Source organism: Haliotis rubra, unplaced genomic scaffold, assembly GCF_003918875.1.
Source record: "Haliotis rubra isolate DU_JTF1 unplaced genomic scaffold, ASM391887v1 Scf43, whole genome shotgun sequence".
NCBI lineage: Eukaryota > Metazoa > Mollusca > Gastropoda > Lepetellida > Haliotidae > Haliotis > Haliotis rubra.
The window spans coordinates 1408737-1423138 of NW_025767113.1; the positions used below are offsets into that span (position 1 = coordinate 1408737).

Here is a 14402-nt window from a genome sequence, read left to right on the forward strand (position 1 = left end):
AGATAAAGGCTACCTACCTCCCTGGCCCCAGTTTGTCAGCCTGTACCGAGTATTGAGGACATATTCCGGTGTGAGGTGGATGAACTTCCCAGGCGTGCCACATCCAGCAGGCTGCTCCGTGTAGGGACTGTCCCCATATACTGGAGATGGCTGGTCGATTCGGATATCTGCTTCTTCAAATGTCTCATCCGTCGCAGTGCCCCAAGCTGGCTGTTTAGACCACGTGCCTGGGACAAGGAACGTGACGCTGCCAATGTAGGACCGTCTCCTGGTTGCCTGGTACAGCGCCCAGGAGGCATCAGTGATGATGCTCTGTAAGGAAGTGAATGTGTGAATACATTTTTACACCGATTTTAGCAATATTCCAGCAATATCACGACGGGTTCACCAGAAATGGGCTTCACACATTGTACCCATGTGGGGAATCGAACCCGGGTCTTCAGCGTGACGAGCGAACGCTTTAACCACTAGGCTTGCCCACCGTCCTCTGTAAGAAAGACATGATTGGACATTATACCAACATATCATATGGCGTTATACAATGTCTTGTAACTGAGGTTTTCTTTAGTGTAGGATTGAGGACAACACGTTGGTGCAATACCAGGGGAAGGAATGGATTCATAACAGAAACATCCATCATGGTGGGCGAGCCGGACCACTAAACATGAAAAACATTCTAAAACGTTTACTGTTCTTAATTAAATGTGCAAAAGTCAATTCTTTTGTAATTTGAAACAAGGGTGGACTTTATCTTTGTTCAGATGCGGAGACTTGACGAGGAATGTTTGCACTGTGAAGGAAGTCAACGGTGACATGCTGTGTGTGGTGTCATGTTTAAACATCTCCCTCTGTCGCTTGATAATCAGAAGGTGACATTCTAAAACGTTTACTGTTCTTAATTAAATGTGCAAAAGTCAATTCTTTTGTAATTTGAAACAAGGGTGGACTTTATTTTAGTTCAGATGCGGAGACTTGACAAGGAATGTTTGCACTGTGAAGGAAGTCAACGGTGACATGCTGTGTGTGGTGTCATGTTTAAACATCTCCCTCTGTCGCTTGATAATCAGAAGGTGACATGCTGTGTGTGGTGTCATGTTTCAACATCCCCCTCTGTCGCTTGATAATCAGAAGGTGACATGCTGTGTGTGGTGTCATGTTTAAACATCTCCCTCTGTCGCTTGATAATCAGAAGGTGACATGCTGTGTGGGGTGTCATGTTTAAACATCTCCCTCTGTCGCTTGATAATCAGAAGGTGACATGCTGTGTGTGGTGTCATGTGTAAACATCTCCCTCTATCGCTTGATAATCAGATGGTGACATGCTGTGTTGGGTGTCATGTGTAAACATCTACCTCTATCGATTGATAATCAGAAGGTGACATGCTGTGTGTGGTGTCATGTTTAAACATCTCCCTCTGCTGCTTGATAATCAGAAGGTGACATGCTGTGTGTGGTGTCATGTTTAAACATCCCCCTCTATCGCTTGATAATCAGAAGGTGACATCCTGTGTGTGCCGTCATGTTTAAACATCTACCTCTGTCGCTTGATAATCAGAAGGTGACATGCTGTGTGTGGTGTCATGTGTAAACATCTCCCTCTGTCGCTTGATAACCAGAAGGTGACATGCTGTGTATGGTGTCATGTTTAAACATCACCCTCTGTCGCTTGATAATCAGAAGGTGACATGCTGTGTGTGGTGTCATGTGTAAATATCTACCTCTGTCGCTTGATAATCAGAAGGTGACATGCTGTGGGTGGTGTCATGTTTAAACATCTCCCTCTGTCGCTTGATAATCAGAAGATGACATGCTGTGTGTGGTGTCATGTGTAAACATCTCCCTCTATCGCTTGATAATCAGAAGGTGACATGCTGTGTGGCGTTATGTGTAAACATCTCCCTCTGTTGCTTGATAATCAGAAGGTGACATGCTGTGTGTGGTGTCATGTGTAAACATCTCCTCTGTCGCTTGATAATCAGAAGGTGACATGCTGTGTGTGGTGTCATGTGTAAACATCTCCTCTGTCGCTTGATAATCAGAAGGTGACATGCTGTGTGGGGTGTCATGTAAACATCTACCTCTGTCGCTTGATAATCAGGTGACATGCTGTGTGGGGTGTCATGTGTAAACATCTCCCTCTGTCGCTTGATAATCAGAAGGTGACATGCTGTGTGGGGTGTCATGTGTAAACATCTACCTCTGTCGCTTGATAATCAGAAGGTGACATGCTGTGTGTGGTGTCATGTGTAAACATCTCCCTCTGTCGCTTGATAACCAGAAGGTGACATGCTGTGTATGGTGTCATGTTTAAACATCACCCTCTGTCGCTTGATAATCAGAAGGTGACACGCTGTGTGTAGTGTCATGTGTAAATATCTACCTCTGTCGCTTGATAATCAGAAGGTGACATGCTGTGGGTGGTGTCATGTTTAAACATCTCCCTCTGTCGCTTGATAATCAGAAGATGACATGCTGTGTGTGGTGTCATGTGTAAACATCTCCCTCTATCGCTTGATAATCAGAAGGTGACATGCTGTGTGGCGTTATGTGTAAACATCTCCCTCTGTTGCTTGATAATCAGAAGGTGACATGCTGTGTGTGGTGTCATGTGTAAACATCTCCCTCTGTCGCTTGATAATCAGAAGGTGACATGCTGTGTGTGGTGTCATGTGTAAACATCTACCTCTGTCGCTTGATAATCAGAAGGTGACATGCTGTGTGGGGTGTCATGTGTAAACATCTACCTCTGTCGCTTGATAATCAGGTGACATGCTGTGTGTAGTGTCATGTGTAAACATCTCCCTCTGTCGCTTGATAATCAGAAGGTGACATGCTGTGTGGGGTGTCATGTGTAAACATCTACCTCTGTCGCTTGATAATCAGAAGGTGACATGCTGTGTGTGGTGTCATGTGTAAACATCTACCTCTGTCACTGGTTTAATCAGAAGGTGACATGCTGCGTGGGGTGTCATGTGTAAACATCTACCTCTGTCGCTTGATAATCAGAAGGTGACATGCTGTGTGGGGTGTCATGTGTAAACATCTACCTCTGTCGCTTGATAATCAGAAGGTGACATGCTGTGGGTGGTGTCATGTTTAAACATCCCCCTCTGTCGCTTGATAATCAGAAGGTGACATGCTGTGTGTGGTGTCATGTTTAAACATCACCCTCTGTCGCTTGATAATCAGAAGGTGACATGCTGTGTGTGGTGTCATGTGTAAATATCTACCTCTGTCGCTTGATAATCAGAAGGTGACATGCTGTGTGTGGTGTCATGTTTAAACATCTACCTCTGTCGCTTGATAATCAGAAGGTGACATGCTGTGTGCGATGTCATGTGTAAACATCTCCCTCTATCGCTTGATAATCAGAAGGTGACATGCTGTGTGGGGTGTCATGTGTAAACATCTACCTCTGTCGCTTGATAATCAGAAGGTGACATGCTGTGTGTGGTGTCATGTGTAAACATCTACCTCTGTCGCTTGATAATCAGAAGGTGACATGCTGTGTGTGGTGTCATGTGTAAACATCTCCCTCTGTCGCTTGATAATCAGAAGGTGACATGTTGTGTGGGGTGTCATGTTTAAACATCTATCTCTGTCGCCTGATATTCAGAAGGTGACATGCTGTGTGGGGTGTCATGTGTAAACATCTACCTCTGTCGCTTGATAATCAGAAGGTGACATGCTGTGTGGGGTGTCATGTTTAAACATCTCCCTCTGTCGCTTGATAATCAGAAGGTGACATGCTGTGTGTGGTGTCATGTTTAAACATCTCCCTCTGTCGCTTGATAATCAGAAGGTGACATGCTGTGTGTGGTGTCATGTGTAAACATTTGCCTCTATCGCTTGATAATCAGATGGTGACATGCTGTGTGTAGTGTCATGTGTAAACATCTACCTCTGTCGCTTGATAATCAGAAGGTGACATGCTGTGTGTGGTGTCACGTGTAAACATCTCCCTCTATCGATTGATAATCAGAAGGTGACATGCTGTGTATGGTGTCATGTTTAAACATCCCCCTCTGTCGCTTGATAATCAGAAGGTGACATGCTGTGTGTGGTGTCATGTTTAAACATCTCCCTCTGTCGCTTGATAACCAGAAGGTGACATGCTGTGTGTGGTGTCATGTTTAAACATCACCCTCTGTCGCTTGATAATCAGAAGGTGACATGCTGTGGGTGGTGTCATGTTTAAACATCTACCTCTGTCGCTTGATAATCAGAAGGTGACATGCTGTGTGGGGTGTCATGTTTAAACATCCCCCTCCATCGCTTGATAATCAGAAGGTGACATCCTGTGTGTGCCGTCATGTTTAAACATCCCCCTCTGTCGCTTGATAATCAGAAGGTGACATGCTGTGTGTGGTGTCATGTTTAAACATCTCCCTCTGTCGCTTGATAACCAGAAGGTGACATGCTGTGTATGGTGTCATGTTTAAACATCTACCTCTGTCGCTTGATAATCAGAAGGTGACATGCTGTGTGGGGTGTCATGTGTAAACATCTCCCTCTATCGCTTGATAATCAGAAGGTGACATGCTGTGTGTGGTGTCATGTGTAAACATCTCCCTCTGTCGCTTGATAATCAGAAGGTGACATGTTGTGTGGGGTGTCATGTGTAAACATCTACCTCTGTCGCCTGATAATCAGAAGGTGACATGCTGTGTGTGGTGTCATGTGTAAACATCTACCTCTGTCGCTTGATAATCAGAAGGTGACATGCTGTGTGTGGTGTCATGTTTAAACATCTCCCTCTGTCGCTTGATAATCAGAAGGTGACATGCTGTGTGTGGTGTCATGTTTAAACATCTACCTCTATCGCTTGATAATCAGAAGGTGACATGCTGTGTGTAGTGTCATGTGTAAACATCTACCTCTGTCGCTTGATAATCAGAAGGTGACATGCTGTGTGTGGTGTCACGTGTAAAGATCTCCCTCTATCGATTGATAATCAGAAGGTGACATGCTGTGTGTGGTGTCATGTGTAAACATCCCCCTCTATCGCTTGATAATCAGAAGGTGACATCCTGTGTGTGCCGTCATGTTTAAACATCCCCCTCTGTCGCTTGATAATCAGAAGGTGACATGCTGTGTGTGGTGTCATGTTTAAACATCTCCCTCTGTCGCTTGATAACCAGAAGGTGACATGCTGTGTGTGGTGTCATGTTTAAACATCACCCTCTGTCGCTTGATAATCAGAAGGTGACATGCTGTGTGGGGTGTCATGTTTAAACATCTACCTCTGTCGCTTGATAATCAGAAGGTGACATGCTGTGTGGGGTGTCATGTGTAAACATCTCCCTCTATCGCTTGATAATCAGAAGGTGACATGCTGTGTGGGGTGTCATGTGTAAACATCTACCTCTGTCGCTTGATAATCTGAAGGTGACATGCTGTGTGGGGTGTCATGTGTAAACATCTACCTCTGTCGCTTGATAATCAGAAGGTGACATGCTGTGTGTGGTGTCATGTTTAAACATCACCCTCTGTCGCTTGATAATCAGAAGGTGACATGCTGTGTGGGGTGTCATGTTTAAACATCTCCCTCTGTCGCTTGATAATCAGAAGGTGACATGCTGTGTGGGGTGTCATGTGTAAACATCTCCCTCTATCGCTTGATAATCAGAAGGTGACATGCTGTGTGGGGTGTCATGTGTAAACATCTACCTCTGTCGCTTGATAATCTGAAGGTGACATGCTGTGTGGGGTGTCATGTGTAAACATCTACCTCTGTCGCCTGATAATCAGAAGGTGACATGCTGTGTGGGGTGTCATGTGTAAACATCTACCTCTGTCGCTTGATAATCAGAAGGTGACATGCTGTGTGGGGTGTCATGTTTAAACATCTCCTTCTGTCGCTTGATAATCAGAAGGTGACATGCTGTGTGGGGTGTCATGTTTAAACATCTCCCTCTGTCGCTTGATAATCAGAAGGTGACATGCTGTGTGTGGTGTCATGTGTAAACATTTGCCTCTATCGCTTGATAATCAGATGGTGACATGCTGTGTGTAGTGTCATGTGTAAACATCTACCTCTGTCGGTTGATAATCAGAAGGTGACATGCTGTGTGTGGTGTCATGTGTAAACATCTCCCTCTATCGATTGATAATCAGAAGGTGACATGCTGTGTGTGGTTTCATGTTTAAACATCCCCCTCTATCGCTTGATAATCAGAAGGTGACATCCTGTGTGTGCCGTCATGTTTAAACATCCCCCTCTGTCGCTTGATAATCAGAAGGTGACATGCTGTGTGTGGTGTCATGTTTAAACATCTCCCTCTGTCGCTTGATAACCAGAAGGTGACATGCTGTGTGGGGTGTCATGTGTAAACATCTACCTCTGTCGCTTGATAATCAGAAGGTGACATGCTGTGTGTGGTGTCATGTGTAAACATCTACCTCTGTCGCTTGATAATCAGAAGGTGACATGCTGTGTGTGGTGTCATGTGTAAACATCTCCCTCTGTCGCTTGATAATCAGAAGGTGACATGCTGTGTGGGGTGTCATGTGTAAACATCTACCCTCTGTCGCCTGATAATCAGAAGGTGACATGCTGTGTGGGTGTCATGTGTAAACATCTCCCTCTGTTGCTTGATAATCAGAAGGTGACATGCTGTGTGGGGTGTCATGTTTAAACATCTCCTTCTGTCGCTTGATAATCAGAAGGTGACATGCTGTGTGTGGTGTCATGTTTAAACATCTACCTCTGTCGCTTGATAATCAGAAGGTGACATGCTGTGTGTGGTGTCATGTGTAAACATTTCCCTCTATCGCTTGATAATCAGATGGTGACATGCTGTGTGGGGTGTCATGTGTAAATATCTACCTCTGTCGCTTGATAATCAGAAGGTGACATGCTGTGTGGGGTGTCATGTGTAAACATCTCCCTCTATCGATTGATAATCAGAAGGTGACATGCTGTGTGTGGTGTCATGTTTAAACATCCCCCTCCATCGCTTGATAATCAGAAGGTGACATCCTGTGTGTGCCGTCATGTTTAAACATCCCCCTCTGTCGCTTGATAATCAGAAGGTGACATGCTGTGTGTGGTGTCATGTGTAAACATCTCCCTCTGTCGCTTGATAACCAGAAGGTGACATGCTGTGTATGGTGTTATGTTTAAACATCTACCTCTGTCGCTTGATAATCAGAAGGTGACATGCTGTGTGTGGTGTCATGTGTAAACATATCCCTCTGTCGCTTGATAATCAGAAGGTGACATGTTGTGTGGGGTGTCATGTGTAAACATCTACCTCTGTCGCCTGATAATCAGAAGGTGACATGCTGTGTGGGGTGTCATGTGTAAACATCTACCTCTGTCGCTTGATAATCAGAAGGTGACATGCTGTGTGGGGTGTCATGTTTAAACATCTCCCTCTGTCGCTTGATAATCAGAAGGTGACATGCTGTGTGTGGTGTCATGTTTAAACATCTCCCTCTGTCGCTTGATAATCAGAAGGTGACATGCTGTGTGGGGTGTCATGTGTAAACATTTGCCTCTATCGCTTGATAATCAGAAGGTGACATGCTGTGTGTAGTGTCATGTGTAAACATCTACCTCTGTCGCTTGATAATCAGAAGGTGACATGCTGTGTGTGGTGTCACGTGTAAACATCTCCCTCTATCGATTGATAATCAGAAGGTGACATGCTGTGTGTGGTGTCATGTTTAAACATCCCCCTCTATCGCTTGATAATCAGAAGGTGACATCCTGTGTCTGCCGTCATGTTTAAACATCCCCCTCTGTCGCTTGATAATCAGAAGGTGACATGCTGTGTGTGGTGTCATGTTTAAACATCTCCCTCTGTCGCTTGATAACCAGAAGGTGACATGCTGTGTGTGGTGTCATGTTTAAACATCACCCTCTGTCGCTTGATAATCAGAAGGTGACATGCTGTGGGTGGTGTCATGTTTAAACATCTACTTCTGTCGCTTGATAATCAGAAGGTGACATGCTGTGTGTGGTGTCATGTGTAAACATCTCCCTCTATCGCTTGATAATCAGAAGGTGACATGCTGTGTGGGGTGTCATGTGTAAACATCTACCTCTGTCGCTTGATAATCTGAAGGTGACATGCTGTGTGGAGTGTCATGTGTAAACATCTCCTTCTGTCGCTTGATAATCAGAAGGTGACATGCTGTGTGTGGTGTCATGTTTAAACATCTCCCTCTGTCGCTTGATAATCAGAAGGTGACATGCTGTGTGTGGTGTCATGTGTAAACATTTGCCTCTATCGCTTGATAATCAGATGGTGACATGCTGTGTGTAGTGTCATGTGTAAACATCTACCTCTGTCGCTTGATAATCAGAAGGTGACATGCTGTGTGTGGTGTCATGTGTAAACATCTCCCTCTATCGATTGATAATCAGAAGGTGACATGCTGTGTGTGGTTTCATGTTTAAACATCCCCCTCTATCGCTTGATAATCAGAAGGTGACATCCTGTGTGTACCGTCATGTTTAAACATCCCCCTCTGTCGCTTGATAATCAGAAGGTGACATGCTGTGTGTGGTGTCATGTGTAAACATCTCCCTCTGTCGCTTGATAACCAGAAGGTGACATGCTGTGTATGGTGTCATGTTTAAACATCACCCTCTGTCGCTTGATAATCAGAAGGTGACATGCTGTGGGTGGTGTCATGTGTAAACATTTGCCTCTATCGCTTGATAATCAGATGGTGACATGCTGTGTGTAGTGTCATGTGTAAACATCTACCTCTGTCGCTTGATAATCAGAAGGTGACATGCTGTGTGTGGTGTCACGTGTAAACATCTCCCTCTATCGATTGATAATCAGAAGGTGACATGCTGTGTGTGGTTTCATGTTTAAACATCCCCCTCTATCGCTTGATAATCAGAAGGTGACATCCTGTGTGTGCCGTCATGTTTAAACATCCCCCTCTGTCGCTTGATAATCAGAAGGTGACATGCTGTGTGTGGTGTCATGTGTAAACATCTCCCTCTGTCGCTTGATAATCAGAAGGTGACATGCTGTGTATGGTGTCATGTTTAAACATCACCCTCTGTCGCTTGATAATCAGAAGGTGACATGCTGTGTGGGGTGTCATGTGTAAATATCTACCTCTGTCGCTTGATAATCAGAAGGTGACATGCTGTGTGGTGTTATGTGTAAACATCTCCCTCTGTCGCTTGATAATCAGAAGGTGACATGCTGTGTGGGGTGTCATGTGTAAACATCTACCTCTGTCGCTTGATAATCAGAAGGTGACATGCTGTGTGGCGTTATGTGTAAACATCTCCCTCTGTTGCTTGATAATCAGAAGGTGACATGCTGTGGGTGGTGTCATGTGTAAATATCTACCTCTGTCGCTTGATAATCAGAAGGTGACATGCTGTGGGTGGTGTCATGTTTAAACATCTCCCTCTGTCGCTTGATAATCAGAAGGTGACATGCTGTGTGTGGTGTCATGTGTAAACATCTCCCTCTATCGCTTGATAATCAGAAGGTGACATGCTGTGTGGCGTTATGTGTAAACATCTCCCTCTGTTGCTTGATAATCAGAAGGTGACATGCTGTGTGTGGTGTCATGTTTAAACATCTCCCTCTATCGCTTGATAATCAGAAGGTGACATGCTGTGTGGGGTGTCATGTGTAAACATCTACCTCTGTCGCCTGATAATCAGAAGGTGACATGCTGTGTGGGGTGTCATGTGTAAACATCTCCCTCTGTCGCTTGATAATCAGAAGGTGACATGCTGTGTGTGGTGTCATGTTTAAACATCTCCCTCTGTCGCTTGATAATCAGAAGGTGACATGCTGTGTGGGGTGTCATGTTTAAACATCTCCCTCTGTCGCTTGATAATCAGAAGGTGACATGCTGTGTGTGGTGTCATGTGTAAACATTTGCCTCTATCGCTTGATAATCAGATGGTGACATGCTGTGTGTAGTGTCATGTGTAAACATCTACCTCTGTCGCTTGATAATCAGAAGGTGACATGCTGTGTGTGGTGTCACGTGTAAACATCTCCCTCTATCGATTGATAATCAGAAGGTGACATGCTGTGTGTGGTTTCATGTTTAAACATCCCCCTCTATCGCTTGATAATCAGAAGGTGACATCCTGTGTGTGCCGTCATGTTTAAACATCTCCCTCTGTCGCTTGATAATCAGAAGGTGACATGCTGTGTGTGGTGTCATGTGTAAACATCTCCCTCTGTCGCTTGATAACCAGAAGGTGACATGCTGTGTATGGTGTCATGTTTAAACATCACCCTCTGTTGCTTGATAATCAGAAGGTGACATGCTGTGTGGGGTGTCATGTGTAAATATCTACCTCTGTCGCTTGATAATCAGAAGGTGACATGCTGTGGGTGGTGTCATGTTTAAACATCTCCCTCTGTCGCTTGATAATCAGAAGGTGACATGCTGTGTGGGGTGTCATGTGTAAACATCTCCCTCTATCGCTTGATAATCGGAAAGTGACATGCTGTGTGGCGTTATGTGTAAACATCTCCCTCTGTTGCTTGATAATCAGAAGGTAACATGCTGTGTGGGGTGTCATGTGTAAACATCTACCTCTGTCGCTTGATAATCAGAAGGTGACATGCTGTGTGGGGTGTCATGTGTAAACATCTCCCTCTGTCGCTTGATAATCAGAAGGTGACATGCTGTGTGGTGTTATGTGTAAACATCTCCCTCTGTCGCTTGATAATCAGAAGGTGACATGCTGTGTGGGGTGTCATGTGTAAACATCTACCTCTGTCGCTTGATAATCAGAAGGTGACATGCTGTGTGGCGTTATGTGTAAACATCTCCCTCTGTTGCTTGATAATCAGAAGGTGACATGCTGTGGGTGGTGTCATGTGTAAATATCTACCTCTGTCGCTTGATAATCAGAAGGTGACATGCTGTGGGTGGTGTCATGTTTAAACATCTCCCTCTGTCGCTTGATAATCAGAAGGTGACATGCTGTGTGGGGTGTCATGTGTAAACATCTACCTCTATCGCTTGATAATCAGAAAGTGACATGCTGTGTGGCGTTATGTGTAAACATCTCCCTCTGTTGCTTGATAATCAGAAGGTGACATGCTGTGTGTGGTGTCATGTTTAAACATCTCCCTCTGTTGCTTGATAATCAGAAGGTTACATGCTGTGTGGGGTGTCATGTGTAAACATCTCCCTCTGTCGCTTGATAATCAGAAGGTGACATGCTGTGTGGTATGTTATGTGTAAACATCTATCTCTGTCGCTTGATAATCAGAAGGTGACATGCTGTGTGGGGTGTCATGTGTAAACATCTACCTCTGTCGCTTGATAATCAGGTGACATGCTGTGTGGGGTGTCATGGGTAAACATCTACCTCTGTCGCTTGATAATCAGAAGGTGACATGCTGTGTGGGGTGTCATGTGTAAACATCTACCTCTGTCGCTTGATAATCAGAAGGTGACATGCTGTGTGGGGTGTCATGTGTAAACATCTACCTCTGTCGCTTGATAATCAGAAGGTGACATGCTGTGTGGGGTGTCATGTGTAAACATCTCCCTCTGTCGCTTGATAATCAGAAGGTGACATGCTGTGTGGGGTGTCATGTGTAAACATCTACCTCTGTCGCTTGATAATCAGAAGGTGACATGCTGTGTGGGGTGTCATGTGTAAACATCTACCTCTGTCGCTTGATAATCAGAAGGTGACATGCTGTGTGTGGTGTCATGTGTAAACATCTCCCTCTGTCGCTTGATAATCAGAAGGTGACATGCTGTGTCGGGTGTTATGTGTAAACATCTATCTCTGTCGCTTGATAATCAGAAGGTGACATGCTGTGTGTGGTGTCATGTGTAAACATCTACCTCTGTCGCTTGATAATCAGGTGACATGCTGTGTGGGGTGTCATGGGTAAACATCTACCTCTGTCGCTTGATAATCAGAAGGTGACATGCTGTGTGGGGTGTCATGTAAACATCTACCTCTGTCGCTTGATAATCAGAAGGTGACATGCTGTGTGGGGTGTCATGTAAACATCTACCTCTGTCGCTTGATAATCAGAAGGTGACATGCTGTGTGTGGTGTCATGTGTAAACATCTCCCCTGTCGCTTGATAATCAGAAGGTGACATGCTGTGTGGGTGTTATGTGTAAACATCTATCTCTGTCGCTTGATAATCAGAAGGTGACATGCTGTGTGGTGTCATGTGTAAACATCTACCTCTGTCGCTTGATAATCAGGTGACATGCTGTGTGGGTGTCATGGGTAAACATCTACCTCTGTCGCTTGATAATCAGAAGGTGACATGCTGTGTGGTGTGTCATGTGTAAACATCTACCTCTGTCGCTTGATAATCAGAAGGTGACATGCTGTGTGGGGTGTCATGTGTAAACATCTCCCTCTGTCGCTTGATAATCAGAAGGTGACATGCTGTGTGGGTGTCATGTGTAAACATCTACCTCTGTCGCTTGATAATCAGAAGGTGACATGCTGTGTGGGTGTCATGTGTAAACATCTACCTCTGTCGCTTGATAATCAGAAGGTGACATGCTGTGTGGGTGTCATGTAAACATCTACCTCTGTCGCTTGATAATCAGAAGGTGACATGCTGTGTGTGGTGTCATGTGTAAACATCTCCCTCTGTCGCTTGATAATCAGAAGGTGACATGCTGCGTGAGGTGTCATGTGTAAACGTCTACCTCTGTCGCTTGATAATCAGAAGGTGACATGCTGTGTGGGGTGTTATGTGTAAACAGCTACCTCTGTCGCTTGATAATCAGAAGGTGACATCCTGTGTGGGGTGTCATGTGTAAACATCTACCTCTGTCGCTTGATAATCAGAAGGTGACATGCTGTGTGGGGTGTCATGTGTAAACATCTACCTCTGTCGCTTGATAATCAGAAGGTGACATGCTGTGTGTGGTGTCATGTTTAAACATCTCCCTCTGTCGCTTGATAATCAGAAGGTGACATGCTGTGTGTGGTGTCATGTGTAAACATCTCCCTCTGTCGCTTGATAATCAGAAGGTGACATGCTGTGTGTGGTGTCATGTGTAAACATTTCCCTCTATCGCTTGATAATCAGATGGTGACATGCTGTGTGGGGTGTCATGTGTAAACATCTACCTCTGTCGCTTGATAATCAGAAGGTGACATGCTGTGTGGGTGTCATGTGTAAACATCTCCCTCTATCGATTGATAATCAGAAGGTGACATGCTGTGTGTGGTGTCATGTTTAAACATCCCCCTCTATCGCTTGATAATCAGAAGGTGACATCCTGTGTGTGCCGTCATGTTTAAACATCCCCCTCTGTCGCTTGATAATCAGAAGGTGACATGCTGTGTGTGGTGTCATGTGTAAACATCTCCCTCTGTCGCTTGATAACCTGAAGGTGACATGCTGTGTATGGTGTCATGTTTAAACATCACCCTCTGTTGCTTGATAATCAGAAGGTGACATGCTGTGTGGGGTGTCATGTGTAAACATCTACCTCTGTCGCCTGATAATCAGAAGGTGACATGCTGTGTGGGGTGTCATGTGTAAACATCTACCTCTGTCGCTTGATAATCAGAAGGTGACATGGAAGAGTTTGCTGAGTTAATCACCATGAAGTCAGAACCCCGTGTGTAGATCATGGTGCCTCTAACGACACCGAATCTGTCGACCTCGCGAACGCAGTGCGGCATAAAGCGTTCATTTTGACGTTGACAAATACGCTGTGCTCCATCTCGACGTTGGAGACGAAATCGAACTTTATCACTGAACTAGACTAGTTCTCAGAGTCGTGCGCTCCGGTGCGTTTTCCTTTTTGGGGAGTACATTTTGGCTATGGCTCCCTCGTTAAACATGTTTTCATATTGTGTATAATTCTATAGATACAGAAAGACTATCAGCTCACTAGCCCGACAGACATTCCAGTAGCACGTCACCCTTATGACATGGAAACAATACAATATATACTTGTTTCTGCATTGTAAACCTTGCTCACCTTCATCTCGGATATCATGGTGTGGTTCTCTGGGACGCTGTCGTGAATGGCAACAACGAAGTTGTCATATTTGTTGTTGTGGATTGTGAGGATGGTGCTTCTGGTCGGGGAGAGCTGGAGAATCAGGGGAACCATCAGCAGGACAGGAGAAGACATATTCCTGGACCTCAGAACAGGTGCTCTCTCTCTGAGGAGACCATGGACATACACAGGCTGTAGCGGCGTGAGGCGTAGTGCACCTGGTTAACTAAGCAACACACTCATTGGTTATCAAGACACAGCTTATCTGATACAGTCGCTTTGATCGACATTTCTGTAAGCCTGTATACGTGTAGTATGTCCGAGTAAATCTCATTAATATGAATACACAATGCCATGTATAAATTGGTGAAACGTAACATATGTTATATTTGGGATTACACTTTCTCAGTAAAGTACAGATTCGAATCCACACTCTAAGAGTC

The 14402-nt window shown here is 44.9% G+C and overlaps 1 protein-coding gene across 1 annotated transcript; it reads right to left on the reverse strand.

Moving 5' to 3' along the window:
- Positions 1-9: 9 nt before the first annotated feature.
- Positions 10-14094, reverse strand: LOC124288935 (calcium-activated chloride channel regulator family member 3-like). The gene is made up of 2 exons (XM_046725526.1): positions 13939-14094; positions 10-312 (listed from the first exon to the last, which is right to left on the reverse strand). The coding sequence occupies exons 1-2, from the start codon at positions 14092-14094 to the stop codon at positions 10-12; spliced, it is 459 nt and encodes a 152-aa protein (XP_046581482.1).
- Positions 14095-14402: the final 308 nt, after the last annotated feature.